General features: G+C 38.8%; 1 protein-coding gene across 3 annotated transcripts in view; it reads right to left on the bottom strand.

The window, feature by feature from the left end:
- The window catches only part of Pde5a (phosphodiesterase 5A), a 125897-nt gene that overhangs the window by 37254 nt on the left and 68930 nt on the right, over positions 1-19713 (bottom strand). For all 3 annotated transcript variants that reach the window (XM_004644248.3, XM_023704417.1, XM_004644249.2), the window contains exons 10-11: positions 9723-9898; positions 7708-7767 (exon numbers count right to left, since the gene is read on the bottom strand). In XM_004644248.3, coding sequence (XP_004644305.1) covers positions 7708-7767; positions 9723-9898 — 236 coding nt within the window. The remainder of the gene's footprint in view (positions 1-7707; positions 7768-9722; positions 9899-19713) is intronic.

The raw sequence follows: 19713 nt of genomic DNA, 5'->3' as shown, positions 1-19713 counted from the left end.
GGCCCAGAGGCAGTCTTAGCCTGCAGGTTGCTGAATTACAGTGTGGGTGGAAATCACAGCCTTGGTTCCTTTGTGTGAAAGTACAGTACTAACTAGGAAGGAGTAAAACAACAAAAAATAGAATTGAGGCACCTAAGAAAATTTGGATATTGACATATCACTCAGACCATTCACTTGAATATAGTGTCTCTATTTAATTTCACAATGTCCTGAATCTCATAGTTATGGTTTTTTAATAGCTGTAACTCTATAGTGTCACACAATAATGTTCCATATACCAAACTTTATTATTATCACATTTGGAGTACCTAATATAATATCCATTAAGAGTAAGAGGTAAATATTGATTGAATAGTTTTTAAAAAATCATCAAGCCTCTAACTACTCCAAATTATACAGAAATGCTTCATATAAATTTAATTTGGCAAGGAGCTATGATATAGATATTAATATTGGTAATGTATTTGGTACAAGGTCTCACTGTGCAGCTCAGACTCGTAGTGACCCTCCTGTTTTCAGCCTCCTCAGTGCTGGGATTACAGGCATGTGTCACCACACCCAGTTTCAGTGGCCTGCTCAGCATGCCCTGAGGGCAGGGCCAGTGCAGTATATGGTGCCAGGGATCGAACCCAGGTCCTTGAGCTTGCTTAAGCAGGCACTTAGTCCACTGAGTTATCTCACTGGCCCTTTAATATTAGTAATGATATACTGGTGGGACCAACAAATATGTTGTTAAATATGACTTATTCTTCCTAGTTCCATTACTCATGTTATGTACTTAAAAAACATCTTTAATTATACTTGAATTTCATCTGTATAATGAATTTACTACAGTCTTAAAAAATCAGTTGCAGTTTGTCATAGTGTCATTAAAGCTTGACTTTGTCACTTTCAAGAAATTGGAAACCTGGGATGAAAAAGTGGAGCCCCAAAAGTTCTCTACTTATTAGCAGCTCTGGTAGGAATTCACTTAAAGTAGTTAGTTCTACATTATGCAAATAGAGAACAGTTACACTTTCTACACAGCAAGTGTGCACCTGTTTTTCTAACATATGATGCCTTTCCTCTGGTAAGTTTTCCCCGTCCGTATAATTCCTTGATTGCTCATTATTAGAATGGCTTGTGTGAAAGTCATTGGAACATAAAGATCTAAAAGTCATTAATACATACTGTGAAGTGATTCCGCACCAATATTACTACCACTAATAATAACTAGTACTTAATGGAAGTGCATGCACCAAAACTGGTTACCACTACTCTGTAAGTGAAGTTCTTTTATTATTCTTTTCTACAGATAAAGAAATTGTGGCACAGAGAAGACACATATTGTCTGAGACTACAGATCCCTTTGACATGGCTGGCTCTGTTACCAGTTGGCAGGTTGTTTTGTATATTTAACCAATATCACACTATTTCTAACTTTATAATAATTTTAAGGACAAAGAAGCAAAAATCTTATTGTATGAACTTTAGGAGCTTGATCAACAATGTACATATTGTTGGCTCACTTCCCATAGAAATGAATGGGAGAGAAAACAGCCTTCTCCAGTTCTTCTGCACAACGAGCTTGAAAGTCACAAACTTCATGGATGCTTTTTCTTAGGAAACTGAGTTGCCACTCTTGGCATAGTGAGGCTTTGTGAATTACTTTGGTTACCAAAGTGACGTTTTAGCCAGAGTTCTCTGTTTCACTGTATGCAAGAACAGGCAATGGCGTGCCCTGCTTCCCAAAGAAGCTGGAGCTTAGTTGGCATTTCTCTGTTAAGAACTCACTCTTAGAATCATAAATCATTGAGTAGAAACAGTCAGCTCTACTTAGGGAAATATAGGCTTCAAATGTGTTACTGTCTCAGTTCCCACAGGAATGAACGGGAGAGTAGCAGCCTTCTTCAGTTTCTGTGCACAAAGAGTTGGAAAGTCACAAACTTAATGAATATTTTTTCTTAGGAGATTGAATGAATTTCCACTCTTGGCATAATGGGGTTTTGTGCATTACTTCAGTTACCAAAGTGACGTTTTAGCCAGAGTTCTGTGTTTCGCTGTATGCGGGAACAGGCGTTGGAGTTCCCTGCTTCTAAAACAAGCTGGAGATTAGCAGGCTGGCTCTGTTACTAGTTGGCAGGCTGTTTTATTCAGTTAACCAATATCACACTATTTCTAACTTTATAATAATTTTAAGGACAGAGAAGAAAAAATCTTATTATATGAACTTCAGGAGCTTGATCAACAATGTAGATATTTAAATACTAGGTTACAGAGGTCATAGGCTTTCTACAAATGTGGTCCTGTAGTATCTATTGGTTGATTGATTGATTCATGCAATAGCTCAACAAAACATAAACCCGATTCTTGTTACATAATCAGTCAGTGATAGCTATTGCTAGTTATTATTATGACTCAAGAACTGATAGTCCAGTGGAGAAGATGAAATGCACAGCGTTCTAAGAGTAATAATACAAGAAAGCTGGTAGTAGATACACAAGTGGTCACTGACAAGACAGCAACAGAGCTAATGTTAAGTCCATATTTCACTACCCCTTTAGACAAGGAGAATCTTTCCTGAGCTTTACCTACTCCACAGGAAAAATTTCAGCCCTTTTTTCAACTACTTCTCATTATGAAGGTCACTCACACAATCGAAGGGCCATACAATCTCCCCTTTGTCCAGGAATGGAGGGTGCCTTTTCATTTAGTCAATAAAGAAGTAAAACTTTTAAAGAAATAATATACAGTGAGTGGGTGGTCTCCTTGAAATCCACAAGATGTGTATTCACAGAAAATAATACACTTGGGTAAAGTAAATATAATGATTTCAAAATTATCGTTTCTTCTTTTTGGTAGATGCCTCATGAAAAAGGCTTATATTTAGCCTGCAGGAAAGTCTCTAGCAACCTCAGCAGAACATAATGACGTGGCTCCCCTGGCTACATAATTTGCGTATTCTCTACACAAAAAGCTCACACTGCTATCAGGGCATTTTACTGCCTTAGGTCTGAGGTATCAGATCTCAAGAGGCAAAGTAAAAACATGGAAACAACTTCTGCTAGCCAACTGCTAAGAAAGGCTCCTTATTCACAAAGCTATTTATTAACATAAGTCTGAAAAGAAGGGCAGCTACAGAACTTCCTCTTCCATAAAATGTCAGATTCTTCCAATTAGTTTCAGTGATTTACAAAGGCATTTTGTTTCATCATTCCTTGATATTTATTCAATATAAAGGTCAAGAAGAAAGACATTGCATTCTCAATAGTTCTTTTTTTTTTTTTAGAAAAATGTTTTCAGGGATTAAATATAAGCCATTTGATAGGTTCATTTGGTAGCACATGGTGAGCTCTCCTCCAAGGCTCCTGACCTCTGTGTCAGCCCTGACCATGATCCTCTTGGGGCATCTTCCACTCCCAGGGACAGCAGCTAAATTCCCACCTTCAAATAAATCCACCATCCCAGCCACCACACTAGACAAGACAGAGGGCTACTGTCTCTCTTCTCCACTTTTAAAATGCTCAAAAAGTAGAGTTTTAAAAAAAAAGAAGTCATATAAGCTAGTAGACTTTTTCTTCCTCTAAGAAGGAAGAGAATTCAAATGTAGATGAAAAAATATAGGTCAATGAAAAGGACTGGAGTATAAATCTCAGCGTGGGGAACAAATCCACACACAGACAGTGACTGAAGTACACAGAGACTGGACTCATACTTTTTTTTTTTTTAAATAACTAGATCAATTTTTAATACAACTTTTCCTTCTTTCTGAAAGTAAGCAGATCTTCTCAGACCTCAGTAGGAAAGCAGCACAGAGTATAAAAATCTTGGATAATGAGCTTATAGCTTTTCAAACCACATGCAGAAGGCAGGTGACAGTGTTAATAATTTGAGGGAATCAAGATGGAGGGAAGGGAAATGGGGGAAAATAAAAGGAATTAAGACATGGTATATACCAATCCCATACAAGGAGGGCAAATGTGTACTGCAAACATGTACCAAAAAGAAAATAAAAAAGAGGAAGGGGGTCAAGAGGTCATAGTGCAGGAAGAGAGGGGAGAGAAAGGAATAAAAGAGAAATTAAGATATCTTATGTACGTGTACCAATTCCCCAGAAGGGATGTAAGCATTATGTACTAAAAAAATGCATTTAAAATTTTTTTCATTTATTTTAATTTTATTTTTGAAGAGCAAAAACAGAAGCAAAAGCAAATAGAAAAAAAAGATTTTGAAGAGCAAAAGCATAAAAATGTGTATTAATGCATTAAAAAGAATTTGCTATAATGCATATGTTTATAAGTACAATTTCAAAGGCAATGTATGACAAATGGGACTAATATGCACAGATCTTGTTACCTAGTTGCTTATAGAACTGGTAGGAAAATTGTGTTCCTTTTTTTTTTTTTTTTTTGCAGTACCAGGGATTGAACTCTGGGCATTGCGCCTGCCAGGCAGGTGCTTATGCCACTGAGCTATCTCCTGGGCCCCTTGCTGTCTAGAAGTGCACACAGGCATGCGTCTAAGAAGCTCACGAACAGTGCTTCCACAGTCAAGGTGAAATGACTCCTGGAAATCATCTATGAGTGAAATCAATGTAACAAGAGTAGGATTAGTCCGTCAAATGAGTGGGAAGAACCAAATGGAGAATCTCATAAGTCTTGCCAATATGGAAGAGACACAGCCCACTTAATCTTACGGACTTCCATAAAAATGAAAGCTTCCGTTGCCAGCGCACAGGAAATCCAAGGACTGCTTCAGGAGTCCTACTGAATGTCACGGGTTACTATGGTTCAGTTACACTGCTCACCAAGAACATGGGGTCAATTCGTAAATCATCTGTTCAAAATGTTTTCAGTTTATCATTTAGCTATTTATGCAGGTTTGCTAAAAAGGAAGGGGCTACCTAGCTGTGAGGGAGCTGGTCTGTATGCTCACACTGACTTGTGTAGCAGAGATTTGAGTCCGGTCCTGGCTCTGCCTCTGGCTTGTGTGATCTCTAATAACTGCCGCCTGCAGCAATTGCACATGTGCCTGACCAAGACGGGGTAAGGTCAAGACAAGATGGATCCTGTCCTAGAAAATTCTCCTTAAGTATTCAGCTTCTTCCCTTTGCTATTTTTGGTACAGGAAGCTCTTCAGGATCATAAACGTGCCTGTGTGCTTCTAATTACATCACCCAGGATCAGAGCCATTGCAGGAGAGCTTTAAGGACTGAATCGTGTCAGTGTCGACTTGGTAGCTACACTGAGAGCCACTGTGCTTCCACAGATCTGCACTGCTTTACTCCTCTGCTAAGAAGAGTGGAAAGTGGAATACGCAGTCACTCAAGCATGTTTTCACTTCTATTGTTTAGATAGTAAATATTTGTCATACTTTGATATCCAAATTTTCTAAGTATCATAACCAAGTCAGCTGGGTTTTATTATTTTATTTTCTGTTATCCCCACAACTTATGTCTAAGAATCATTAAAAGGTACATGGTAAAAATGCTCAGTTTAAGCCCCTATTTCTTTTATACTCACCTTTTTTTTTTCATTTTTGTATTTTAGGGATGGTTCTACAGGGTGTTTAGGGTCTCACTATTAGATCGGACTCATAATAATCTGCCTGTTTACAGCCTCCCAAGAACTGGGATTATAAGTGAGCACCACCACACCCAATGTCAATTGCCATCTCAGCGCGCCCCGGGGGCAGGGCCAGCACAGCAGGCCCGGGGATCAAATCCCCGGCCCCTGCACCTGCTTGCAGGTGTTTTAATCCACTGAGCTATTTGGCTGGCCCTTATATTCACTTTTAAGTAAAGAAAAGTTTAGATTAAAAATGTAAGTCATGCTGGAGAAAAGTAAGGGTGCGGAAGTAATTACTTTTTTGTAGCTAGAGAACTTTTCTGGACGCAGGCAGAAGTATATGTCAGTACATTATTTAATTCTCTTATGAATTTTAAAAAATAAAGGGAAAATGTTTGACAGATTTTCAATTTATTTTAGGTTTTAAATAGAGATACTTGATCAGACATTTTACAGAGCAATTTTGGTAATAGCAGGATGATGCAGACCCTGGTGCTGGTGAGGCTGTGAAGGAATTTTTATTCAGTGGACAGAAAATGAGAATTGAAATCAGCTGCTGAATTTCAGCCAATTTGCATACATTACTTGACTCACAAGCTATGTGATCCTAAATTTCTCAATACAGCTGCCTGAAATCTACTTTCCCAGTGCCACAGCAGATGGTTTTGAGCAATAAGCAATACAGCAATTTTTGGTTATCCCAGAGTGTTTTTCTGCTCCTAAAATTATAAACATAATAGAAAAAATAATTTTCATATTTTTGTGAAAGAATACACCACTATTTTCAGAACGAAAGACGAAATTAAAAATGCAAGTGTTTTTTAAAGCATTATCCTTAGAAATCACTCTATTTGCCAGTTTATATTGATGTGGCAGAATGTAACCTCGCCTGCATTTGAGCAGTAACTTAATGACCCTGTGGCGCTCTGGCAGCATTTCTACGTGTATCTTCCTCTCCAAGGGATAATTTCCAACTCTTAGGACACATTTACTTGAAAACTAGACACTCATAGAAGGAACAGACCAACAGGCCAATTCATTCTAAGTGAACGATAGGTCGAAGCTAAATGCCTTTGTAAACAATCGAAAAATCGTGCATTGCTTCTGATACTGCTGTAAGCACATATGATAAATCCAGCCAACTGTATAAGAAGCCAACCCCAACAGATGTGTAATCTTTCACATAAAATCACCTGAAGATCGTTGCCTTTCTTGTTGAGTAACTCATTTTTTCCCTCTTTATTATTTTCCTACTCTCCAGTTTAACCGAGAATGTCTCCAAGCCCTCTGTCCACATTCCCTTCTTGACTGTCCCTCAGCACAGCACGGCGTAAGCCTGTGTAGTCACCCTGTGCAAGGCATCCGGCTCCTCCAGGCCTCTGCAGGCCCTCACAGCCTCGCTGTGCAGGTGCATGAGAGAACGCGTAGACGGCCACAAACGGGTTAGCCTTTGGCAAGCTGTGATGACGATTACAGTGAAAAAAATCTCAGTATGTTTATGCTTCCCAGTCCTTGCACAGCCCTTACCTATACTGCCTCAAGGAAGTTTAAAATCAAAGCACCACGGCATCATACATGTCTCAAACTTTCATGTGCCCCAGCTGAAGCAATCTCAACCAAGGCCAAGAACCCTACTTGTCTATCAGTGTGCCTTTCTGTCATCATATACTAAACGACAATGGGATGAGAATTCAGTAACTGTCCTTATTTGAACCAAGCTTCACATAGAATGCCATGAGCCATATGGTCAGAAATTAAAATCATGCTCAACCTCTTATAATACAGAGTTGGTTACTGGTAATGATCTGCAAAGCCTTTGTTGTCATTATTCCCTCCTCCCCAGGAACTGAAAACTAAATTTAATTTTGGGCTTAGAAAGATGTAAATATTAAAAACAATTACCAGAAAAAAAGCTCAGAATAATAGAATATAGTACAGAGTCAATATGTTATTACTTGGTGTTTTGTATTAGCAGTAACTTTGTATCTTCACAAGAGTTGATTAAATATTTTTGTGAATGTCCATGTAAACAGTTACCACATTTGATGAAGTGTCTAGCGGGCTGCAAGTAGTAGAAGCAGGAATCCTGGGGAAAGCACATCAATGTACAAAGTGAGTATTGCTATACTCAGTACATTATAAAAAGAAAGAAGAGATTTACCGCCAAGGCCTGGAGCTCTCTCGTTTCTTCCTCCGCTGCTGAAGCATGATATGACAGAACCTGTAGGGTAAGACAAGGAGGAGTCCGGGTTACGCAGGAGGGGATGAGCAGATGCGGACTAGACTTTCAAGTCGGGAACTCTGCTAAACCTTTCTGGGGAGAGAAGGAGGCACCTCAGGGTGTCCGCTCTTTTCATGGCTTTCAACAGAGTGAACAAAGTAAAAATCCCAGATTGAGACTCCATGTCTTGCTTTACAAAAATACAAAGTTAGACTCCGGACTTTCAAAGAGATCTCTGAGGACTCTGATCCTGGCCTTGTTAGCACAGTAAACACGTCAGTCAGTATTCACTGTAAGCCCCCTAGGGGTAACTGTGCGCTCCCACCTGACTACAATTTATTTTGAAAGATTTTTTTTTTTTTAATACTGACTTTATTTTCATGTACACAGTTAGGGGGAAACACTATTGTATAAACTGACATTTTAAAATTGATCTCTAAAAGCGGTTCAGAAATGGCTTTCAGATGAGGCCTGTGAGCATGGGAGAATTCCTACAGAAAGACCTCAGGGCTGGGCTACCACGCCACAGATGCAGTATCCCTTCACACGCCTCCAAGTCAAGAGCTCAGAGGGCAGCGCTGCCCCCCACGGCCACCCTTACAGTTCAGGGCACCTAGGCCCTGGGACTTTCTGGACTCAGCTGCAGTCTGACACCCTGCTAATAGCTGTGACAAGGAATTCCAGGCCCCAGCCTTCAGCTCCCAACCTGTCCCCTTAGTGTTGCCCTTGGGAGGGTAGAAGTCAGGCTTCCTGCCTTCTAACTTAACATGAGATCATCACCTCCATTTTCAAAAGTGTTCGACTCTAAGTAATAGGATAATATTTGAGGCATTCTTTTTCAGCGAAAGAAGTGGTTGTAGTTTAAATATCAGATGTAAAAAAATTAACATTGTAAGTTCTATTTTGATAGACAATATTCTCAACCTCTCTTGTAAGACTTACCAAATCAGAATGCTCAGAATAGGGTTCCACAAGTCTGTAGCTAGGGAAAGAAATCATTCCTGCTTTCTCTTTCTTTTCCTTTTCTCACTGTAATCCTCTAAGCTTGCCTAGAGCCCTTTTTTATTTGCTGTTGCTTTTTCTTTCTTTCTTTCTTTCTTTCTTCTTCTTCTTCTTCTTTCTTCTTCTTCTTCTTCTTCTTCTTCTTCTTCTTCTTCTTCTTCTTCTTCTTCTTCTTCTTCTTCTTCTTCCTCTTCCTCTTCCTCTTCCTCTTCCTCTTGTTCTTCTTCTTCTTTGGCAGAACTAGGGATTGAACTCAGGCCCTTGTGCTTGCCAGGGAAGCACTTATTCCACTGAGCCATCTCCGCGGCCCCTGTTTTGTTTTTTCAAAAAGTTTTTTTTTCCATTTCATGTATTTGGCACAGGGCCTCACTATGCACCTTGGACTTGTACTGATCCTCCTGTTTTCAGCCTCCAAAGCGCTGGGATTACAGGCATGTGGCACCATGCCGGGACTTGGTCACCAGCTCAGCATGCCCTGGGGGTGGGGCCAGCATGACCTGCAGGACCATGGGTTGAACCCTGGTACCTGCACTTGCCAAAGTAGGCACTCAGTCAGCTGAGCTATCTCACTGGCCCACTCAAAATTGTTTTTTATGTGTCTTCATGGACAGATGAGGAGACCCAGACCGTACAGGGAAGGGAGAGGCCACAGTAGTAGTAGGTTTTTCAGTGTGACTGGATTACAAAAGTTCAGGATAACTTTTTCCAAACAAGGAAGAGGACAAGGGACAAGCAGTAGGAATCTTGGCTTGTCATGTACATTTGACAAGCTCCTAAAATACTGCATCTTTATTTCCTTAGCTCCTTAAATAAGGTTAAAGATCTCCCTTATGGAAATCATGTTGGAGCTCAAATGCTGGAAACAACCCACACCATGAGCTGCTAGGACAGGAAGTAAAAGCTGAGTGTCTGGCCGCAGAAGGGGTGGGGGAAGCCCGGAAACGTCAGCCCACCTCTAAAGTGACCATCTGCTTGGCCATGGCCCTCTCCACCGCTTCATACATCTGTGTGTTCTGGATCCCCAAGCCACAAAAGATCACAAAAGCTTCGAGAAACTGTTCATCATTGCGGTTGAAAGGCTTAACCTTGCCAGAGTTCTCCTCCATCTTATTAACAAGTTGGCAAACCCCTGTAGCAAGACAAGAAATGTAGCAAACGTTATTGTGAATTTTCACAGCTTTTGTTGGCTTTAAAACACACAAAGATTATCTTGTACTTTTCTTTTAAACTGCCTGCCGTTTCTAAATAAGCAAGCGGACCTCTTTACAAGAGTAAACTGAAAAAGTAAACTGACCTAATTTACATGAGAATGTGTTTCACACAGTCCTGGATGTACATCCTCTATGTACAAAAAATCCTAGAGTAATATTTTCTTCCAGGCTTTTACATCAGTTGAGTCCCCAAAGACAATTTGTCCTTTGGAAACTAATTGAATTTTTGTACACTTGCCAGGAGAACAATTTTGATGCACATAAGAATTTTAGGTCACAAAGATTCCTTTTCCTTACTGAGAAACAAGAAATTAAAACAACAACAAAAAAACACAATTACATACAAAACAGAACACAGCAAACAGGCAATTGTCTTGAATTTCAAGTATGCACTTGGGCATTCACATAAATCACATTTGTGGACAACTTTTGATACTGCAAATAAATGCAGATAAAAATGACTATTCAGATACAAAAGCAAATAAAATCTTTAAAGAATGTCATAACCTTTCAAGTCCTGGCCTCCTCTAGAAAATCAAGCATGCAGATGGATCAGAATGGAAGATTATGTCAATGTTATAATAAGTTCTTCTTTCGAGCTAGTTGTTTCCTGCGATCCTGAGCTTAGTGGTCTTTCCATGTGGAAAGACTCTGTAAAATGTTCTATTAGAGTGTTTATCATTCTGTTTCTGAACATGTGGAACTTGTACCACAGGTTCCTCGCCGGAGGTAGATGTGAACATCCTTACTTCGAAAGTGAGGAACTGGGGTTTTCAAAAAGGCTGTGTCATTTGCCCAAAGCCACTAGCACAGGTTTCAAGTTCCACCAGGCCCAGCCCGGAGGGGATGCAGTGCAGACTGCTGCCCACAGTGCTCTGGCTGCATCTCACTGGACCACAGTGTGGCCTCTGCCTTCCAACAGGCCTGTGCCGCTGCCCACTGCCCTGCTGCCTGCCTCTCCCTTAAGCCCCACCTGCCTTCCCGGGAAGCTGCGAGGGGCCTCTGCTTTCTCTGTTCTGTGCCCTTACCACAACCACGTGGTACGCCATGGTAGATAGGCATCTCCTTTAGGGCTATAACTATTGTAGGCTTAGAAATACCCTTATGTGGGGCTTTTTTCAGTTGCACTTCCTCAGCTAGCAAACACCTAGCAGGTTGCAGAAACTTCGGAAAAAAAAAAAAAAAATGAATTGAATTAATGAAAAAAATTCAGTGCTGCAGCTCTGACCCAAATTATTTTCCCATGAAGATTGTAGCGTATTATTCCCTATTTTTCCTGGAGCACAAAAGAATTTCATAGTCTGAGGATGGAAGGTTACAAATTGATTCCCTTTATCACCAAGGCTGTGCACTTTCTTCATTTTTAATGCTATAAACGATCTGGACTTTCCCATTCTGGTTCCATTTTACTTGTTTACTTTCAGACCTCTGCAGGCTGTTTTATCTGGGCTGGTGGTGTAGGGACGATTTCTCTAACGCTATCTTATTATCAAAGAAACTTTCAAACAAGACAATGAATTTAGACATGGAAGTAAAAGCAGCACACAAAACTGCAGTGAGCATTCATTATCTGAAAACACGCATCCCATCTACGGTAGAAGCACAGGAGCCCTCTAACCTTTGTGAATACGCATGGTAAATAGGGAGCACTTTCCGCAGGACGGAGGCGGGCCGGGCCCCAGATCGTATTTTCTTGAGAGTCACCCGCTTCCTGCCCTTACCCTCACATCAGAAAGGAATTACCTTTCAATTTTTATTAAAGTTATCTTCCACACCATGGCCTTTCTTTTATAAGTAAGATTTTTCTTTTATTCATAAGAATTGCAGCAAGTCCAACAAAGTGGGGCTGGGCTGTAGGTATCAAGCTGTCTGCTGGGCTTATGGCAGCCCCAAGTACGTACCTGTCACAGTGGTTCAAATTTGCCTCAGCTCAAAGTCACTGAGTGAATATATAAATAAATACTAAATTTTATCTCTGGAACTGCTCTCAAATCATTGGAACGGTTAGTAAGTGTACAAATACCAAAGCTTGCTGTAACTACAGCTCAGAGCACAGCGGCTGAAATGAGTCTTGTGTTCCACTGTACCACTCACTAGACCTATAGAAGCACTCACTCACAACTGAGCTCAGGTCAGGCAAAGGGGTGCTGGGCACACATAGACAAATAATCTAATCCTTCTTTGCAACTGTAATGACCAGCTGCACTTATGTAGCATGTGTGATAATCCCACTGAGCTTTCTACAGCCTCCAGAAAATCTAATTATATCCAGCAAAAATGCCCATGTTAAGAAAACCATGCAGGTTTATAACTAAGGTGCTTCATTTGAGAAAGCCAAAAGCTTGAGTCCATTTATAGATAGGTTTTCACAGCTACTTCACTAAAATGATAATGAAAATTGAAACTGGTAATGTGAAATGTCACCCCTACTATTAAGACACAAAAATCTGAATCGTTTGCATATAAAAACAAAGTTGTTAATAACATGACCCAAAAATAAAAAAAATTTCAGCAATAAGCAATTAATTACCACAAACATATATTAAAACAATATTCAAAACATACACTTTTTCACATTTTATTTTTATTTTTTGTAGTCCTGGGGATCTCACATCTTAAGATTTGGCAATTATTTATAGCCCAGTTTTCATAACTGATTGAAATAATTTATCTCTTTGTTGGGATACATACAATGGAAGCAATAAAATATAGTCTATAATATACAATAACAATTGCCTATCTAGATTTGGGTCCACATTTATATGTTCTGTTCTCTTCTGTCACCTCACCATGTCTTCTAGCATGTACACCAGTCGTATTAATTGTTACTTTCATAACATGATATAAATTTCTGATAAAGCAATTCTATGTCCATCAACTGACTCCTGTTACATCCTCTGGGTGTAAATGTTGTACATGTTTATGAAAGTCGATCAGCCCACCCCATCTTATAAGTATATTCATTAAAATGGGCATTAGTCTGGGGAGAGGTGAAGCCTTAGAAAATAGATTTTTATCATTCCAGAAATGCTATTGGACTTGTCAAAGATTTTTAAGTTGCTTGGTATAATCATAAGTTTCTTCAGGTAGATGGCATATATTTCTTGTTAGAATCTTTTTGGCATTACTCAAATTCATTGTTATTTTCTAACAAACTTTCTTGACATAGACATTTGAAATTATTTATCTTTGATAATTTGAAAACCAGGACCTCTAAAAAGTACTGTCTTAATAAAAAGGTATTTCTACTAGCTCTCTTGTAGTTCTCTACCTAACAAGTCAATTATTTGCAAGTTATTTTATTTGCCTCCTCCTTTTCTCTGTCCCTCTCTATTTCATCTTTTTTCATTGCTTTGGTTAGACTTTCCTATGAGCAATGGTTCTTTAAAAGCAACCTTTATATAGCTTTCAGTTGCTTCTGTAAGAAATTTAAAATTCCAATTAATATTAGCATCATCAATTTTTATAAAAGGTCCCTGTTTCTTCAAAACATATTACCTACTTGGAACACTATATAATCTAAATTGTTTTATAATTTTTTCTTCATCTATAGTTATATTCCCTCTCCTATTCCACTTTCTGATTCTTCCTTACCCTAGTCATCTTTGTTAGTTTATTATTGCTGCATTTGATTATTATATTTTAACTATCTTTTCCCATTTCAAAAATTTATTTTTCAGTTTAATTCTCATGCTTTCCTCCTTCCTATTTATTTTGGAGAGGGAGCATAATGGAAAGAGACAGGACTCTTTTGGGAATTCCTTCAGTTGACAGCCTGGTTAAAATAATTTCATTATTTCTTGATTAATTATAATGAAATATTTAGAAATGTACATTCTCCCTCTGAGTACAGCTTTGACCACGTGCCTCAAGTATTTAAGTTATAGCACTGCAACTATTACTTTTGTAAAATTTTACTCTTGACTTTTGATTCCATCTTTATCATTTAAGAGAAAGCTTTTCAGCATGAAAGTGGCTGTCAATTTTATTTTTCACAGATGATTGACTTTATGTTGTATGTATGTCATCTGTAGTTTTAATTTCTGATAGATATTTAAAAATAATTTATATTATTAAAATTATGAAATAAAAAAGTCACCCTACATATGGGAAATAAATTCAATGAATTTTCTCCATTAATCAATGACAGTAATTCTTCCCAGGTGCACTGTAATACCCTGAGAAGTATACGAAATGATTCTCTATAACTATAGCCACAATTTTGTCCATTTCTCCTCGTAATAGTTTTGGATTTTATATGTCAATGTTAGTTTATTAGAATTTACGACAATTACATTTTCCTCTGTGAGTTTTAACTTTAATCAAGGTAAAGTGACCCTTTATATTCTGTTTGTACTTGACATTCTTATTTATTTATTTTTTTGATACTGGGTCTTACTATGCAGCTAGACTTGTAGTGATCCTCCAGTGTCAGCCTCCCCAGCACTGGGATTACAGGCGTGTGCCATGGGGCCGGCACAGCATGCCCAGGGTTCTTGGGCCCACATACCATCCCATACTGGTACCAGGGATCAAACTCAGGTCCTTGCACTTGCCAGGCAAGTGCTTAGACTGCTCAGCTATCTCCCCAGCCCTGTACTTGAAATTCTAATTTGCTTGATGTAATCACTGTGATTCCTATGTTTTGCCTATTTTATGTCAGATATATGTTCTTTTTTTCTTTTGTCTTTTTTGAGACAGGGTTTCACTATGCAGCCCAAGCTGCCTTGAATTTACTTTGTCACCCAGGCTAACCTTGAACTCACAGCCCTTATTCTTCCTTACCCTCCCTAGTGCTTGAATCACAGGCATGGCCAGATATGCTTTTAAAAGCATGTGCTTCTAGAAACCTGGCCAGATATGCTTTTAGAAATGGCATATTTTTCAAACATGTCTCAATGTTTCTGGTCCAACGTAGACATGCTTCTCTGTTTTTATTGCTGCTATGAAGTTTTCCATTTCCTGAATAAATTCAAGGAACTGTAAACTTTAATTTTACCATTTAGATTTCACTTTTATTATTTTAAGCTATTACTTCTTAGTTTTGTTTTTTCCAATTATTACTGCTCCCTATAATTTTATTTTGTGGCACTTACTATAACCAAGTATAATTTATAATTCTTTAACTAGGAAAAAAATGTGGATACCTTTATCAGAAATAGAAGCAATGTGTACCATGGAAAGTGATGAATGATTTAATTATACTTCCACTAGGAAAATCTTAGCAAATATTTTATAAGCTAATAAACAGAGATGTTGCCATTAAGAATACTTTATATAAAGAACAGAATGCTGTAAATGTCAAATTTAAACTTATATGACAGAATATTTACTTATGCCTTGGCGTTATATTGCGACACATGGATGAGTAGACTCTCTTTCCAAATGCCTATCGAAAGGTCCACACCTGAGTAATTCACTAAGCAAAACCAAAATGATTTAGAGCAAGGTAAGATGACATGAAGTGACAGGCAATTCAAAGGTTGAGGCCTACAGGACACATCCTGTAGGCATGCATGCCTCCCACCTTTTATGGACAGAAGTGAACTGAAATAAGGTGCTCTGGGAGTGTCAGAATCATGCAGGTGCTTGGGAAGTGGAAATAGCCTGGTAGAACAAATTAGAATTCAGGACAGGAATCCATGTCTCGGGGGTGCAGTACCACATAGTCCATTATAGCATATACTCCAACTAGTTTAGGCGGTCACAGTGCTGGTAGGCAGTATGATCTTAGGGCCCATCGTTATATGAGTGGTCCACTGTGCACTGAAATGTCAATCTGTGGTGCGTGACTGTATAGGAGACTCACAAAATTCACTGTAGAACTCTAAATTACAGTCTGTCTATAGTGTAGGTGAGATAGAATTAGCATTATTACCAGTTTAGAACACATACTCAGTAACAAAATATCTGTTATGCTTCTTTGTCAAACAATGTCTTACACTGTGCAGTTATTATTATTATATTTATTTTACTGATAAGGGGATAGAAATATAATACTTATGAGGTGATGTTGTAAGGGTGGCAAGATAGTTCAGCGGTCTAAAGCGCCTGCTTATGAAAGATTAGGCAAGTGCAGGAACCGCAGTTCAATCCTGGCACCACATGCTGCGCCAGTCCTGCCGCCAGGGCAGGCTGAGTTGGCCACAGAGTCCAGGCATGGTGGTCCACCCCTACAACCCCGGTGCTGGGGAGGCGGAAAACAGGAGGATCATTATGAGTCCGAGCTGCATAGTAAGACCCTGCAACAACCAAACACATTAAAAAAAAGGAAAAAAAAAAGAGATGTTCTAAGCATATTTTAGGGATCCTTTAGTGGGGACTTCTGAGAATGGGGTTAATTTCTTCAAAATATGTCCTGAAATTGGTATGGAAAACAGGCATTAAAGTTTCTGGTAAACACAACATAGGAAGAGGGCATTGTTACCCTAGTACATAAGGGAAATCATTGGTCAAAATAAATGAAGACTGAATGAGAAAAGTTTTTCCTTGATAGTACTGGAAGCAAAGTGGAAACATCATATGAGCCAGAGGACTGACAAAACTTATATTAGTGGGAAACAATACCTCAGGGAATAAATCTGATGGTACAATAGGCTCCTTAATGGTGCAATGTCTACAATTTCATCAAAATGTCATAATAAAAAAAAGAAAAAGGAAGGAAGAAGATTACAAAAACCACACGAGCTTGTTCACCTTTCTGCATATAATTCTATGGGGATTCTCTATTAGAATTAGCTAAGAGTGGAATACGGCCTGTGATATGTTAAGACAAATTATCCACAATCACGATATTTTCCATGCTGTATCTGTGGGTATGTAAGTATAACCCAGAATTCAAATTCTTTACTTTTGTCACACACAGAAAATAGCAAAGAATACTGGAAAACTTCCCTCTGACATTGATTAACTTGAACACATCTCCTGGCCCCTTGAACACATTCTGGAAGCCAGTTTTTCCTTTCTTTTCATTTGCAGGGAATTTGTCCTCTCCACAAATATTTGGCTCTATTATCAAGTAATGACACACGAACACATGCGAAGGAAATCTGATTGTTCCAATTGTTATATAAAAATTTTTTTTTGTTCATTTGAAGCAGTGAGATGCCCAGGGAATGTGAATTTTGAGCAGATCTGAAGGATTATTAATTTCAGAGAAGGGTTTGGGGTCCGTAGCATTTATGCACCTAATGAAAGAGCAAGGGAAATGTCATGCGGTGAGGGCTACGTCCAGCCCAGCACTTTGTGCACTTCCTTGCATTTGCCCACACTCGCCACGTGGATACAGTGATGAAAGAGTCTATGTACAACTTTCAGCAGTGCCCTGTTATTCTAAGGAGACAGTGACAAGGACAGTTGAGGAGGGACTTGGTGGAGTGAGCTGCCATTCTATTTTCCTTCTTATGACAACTGACTAGTAAATACACATCTCCTCCACAGGTCAAGTCACATTTTTATTTTGAGGATTGAAGTCAGCTTGAATAAATCTTTACACTTATTTGAAAAAACATTTTTCTAAAAAAACAGCATAATGTATTTTCTCCAGGGCCCCCTAGAAAATAAGATTTGATAACGGACACTAAGACTTTCCTTTGCTATACTGGAAGACACCATTTCTTTTACTGCTTAAGTCAGACAGCCAATTGGTGATAATCTTAAGATTCACTAGCCTTTACTTTTTCTTAGTCTCTACGAGGCATGCAGCTAACCACACAGCCCAGAAGAGCTGGCCCGCAAGCATCTAAAGGGGTTACCGTATCCAAATCACTGGACATCCAGGCTACCAAATAAGACTGGTGCACTGAGGACAGGCCCACCTCTCTGGGGTTTGACAGAAGTTAAGTTGGCAGTACTGACTTATAAACCAGAATAGTATTAATGTATAAGACCTGTTATCCTAGGAACGAGAGCATGTGCACCTGCAGGTCAAGGCACTAAGTCCAGATCACTAATTTCCTACAGGAAACAACTGTCTAAGCGCCAATACACTCAAGAGGGTATGAATAATGTATTTGCTTCCCAAGGGCTACCTTCCATTGGAAAGAAAAATAAGCCGAACAAGGGAAATCAAGCCGGTGAGCCTGAAAGGACAAGGGAGGAAGGTGGACTCAAGGAGTGTTTAACAGCATTAAGCTGATGGATCCATCTCAGAATAAGAGAGTACATCAGCGTGGGGACCGGTGTGGAGATGTCACTGGCTACAACCTGCGGCATCTGTCTGTACTTGAGTAACGGCTTGTTGGAGGGTCAGAGTACAAGCTGCGTGTTGATAAAACTCACTGTGTTCACCCCCACACTGGGGAAAAGACTTCCTCACCTCCAGACAGAGCCTGGGACCCTTTCATTATCTGTAGTTTTAAAAGATTTTATTCATCAGTAGCACTTTTCCTTTTCTCTGATACTCTACTTTAGTAAAATCAGTCAACTCTTCTCATCTGAAAACTATTCAGACCTTTAGAGGTAATTTTACATATCAAAGTGTTGCTCCATCAGGCTTTTTTTTTTTTTTTTTTTTCCCTTTGGTGGTACCCGGGACTGAACTCTGGACCTTGAGCTTGCCAGGCAAGCACGTATTCCACTGGGCTATCTCCCTGGCCCATTAGGCTTTTAGTTTTAAAATTTAATCTTCAAGGAAAATTTGTTTTTGAGGCAGGGTCTTGCTACATAGTTTAGGCCAGGCTTGGATTCACTATATATTCCAGACTGGCTTTGAATTTGATGTCATCCGCCTGTCTCAGCCTCTCCAGTGCTGGGACTACAGGTATACGCCACTGTGCCTAATCAAAATTTTATCTTTAGAAGGCACTCATTTTTCCTATGCTATACAGTTTCTTGAGAGGTATAAACAGGTCAGATTCATTTTCACAAAGTCAGTCATAGATGATTGACAGAAAATCATGTATTTCCTGCCTTACAAATATACTGTTAATGGGCAATACTTCATTTTTTTGAGTCTGTATTATTTTTCCATTCCCAAAGTAAATGTTTTTCTCTAATTTGCATATAAGAATGTAGGATCCTGGTCTTGCTTTAACTTGGTCTTTAACATCCAGCAGAAAAGTCTAACCACAAGGTATAGAAAGTAATGTCATATTAATATGCTGAGCTATATAAGGCTGAGCTGTAAAAGGCTTCAGACATTTGTCAGATCTGCTGACAACCCACTACTCCTATGGACTATTGGACTATATTGGGCTATTTTGCTGAATTCAAGTACCTACAATAGTTGAACTGGCATCAGGTATGAAAAGGTCTTTCAAGAGTTCTCCAAATAGTTTCTCTAACAATAGAACACCCATCTCTGACAAAACAAAAAAGGGGGACATAAATGAAGGACCATTTTGTAGTGAAAAAAAATATATATACATATATCCAAAATAGTTAGGATACAAGTACAGCTCCCTGCTATTAGTTCAATGAGAAGAAAGATCTGTACTAATATTGTCTGGACAAGATATCATGTCTGCATCATGTCCTCTGAATACTACGAAGAGAACAATATGCAATGTATTAATTGTTGTAACTATCATATTAACCTTTTTTGAAACTGTTGTGTTGGTATTTTTTTCCTCACTAAAATGAATAAAAAATTAAAAATTAAAATGAATGTAGGATCCTAAGGACAAGGTTTCTGGTTTGCTCACTGATTTATCCCAGGTGCCTAAAGTAGTGTATTCAATAAATATTTACTGAATGAAAAAATAAATATGACCTACAATCTAACCCATATATA

Source organism: Octodon degus, unplaced genomic scaffold, assembly GCF_000260255.1.
Source record: "Octodon degus isolate 3935 unplaced genomic scaffold, OctDeg1.0 scaffold00196, whole genome shotgun sequence".
NCBI lineage: Eukaryota > Metazoa > Chordata > Mammalia > Rodentia > Octodontidae > Octodon > Octodon degus.
The sequence above is the reverse complement of the archived record's forward strand: the minus strand, read 5'-3'. Positions and strand labels throughout refer to the sequence as shown.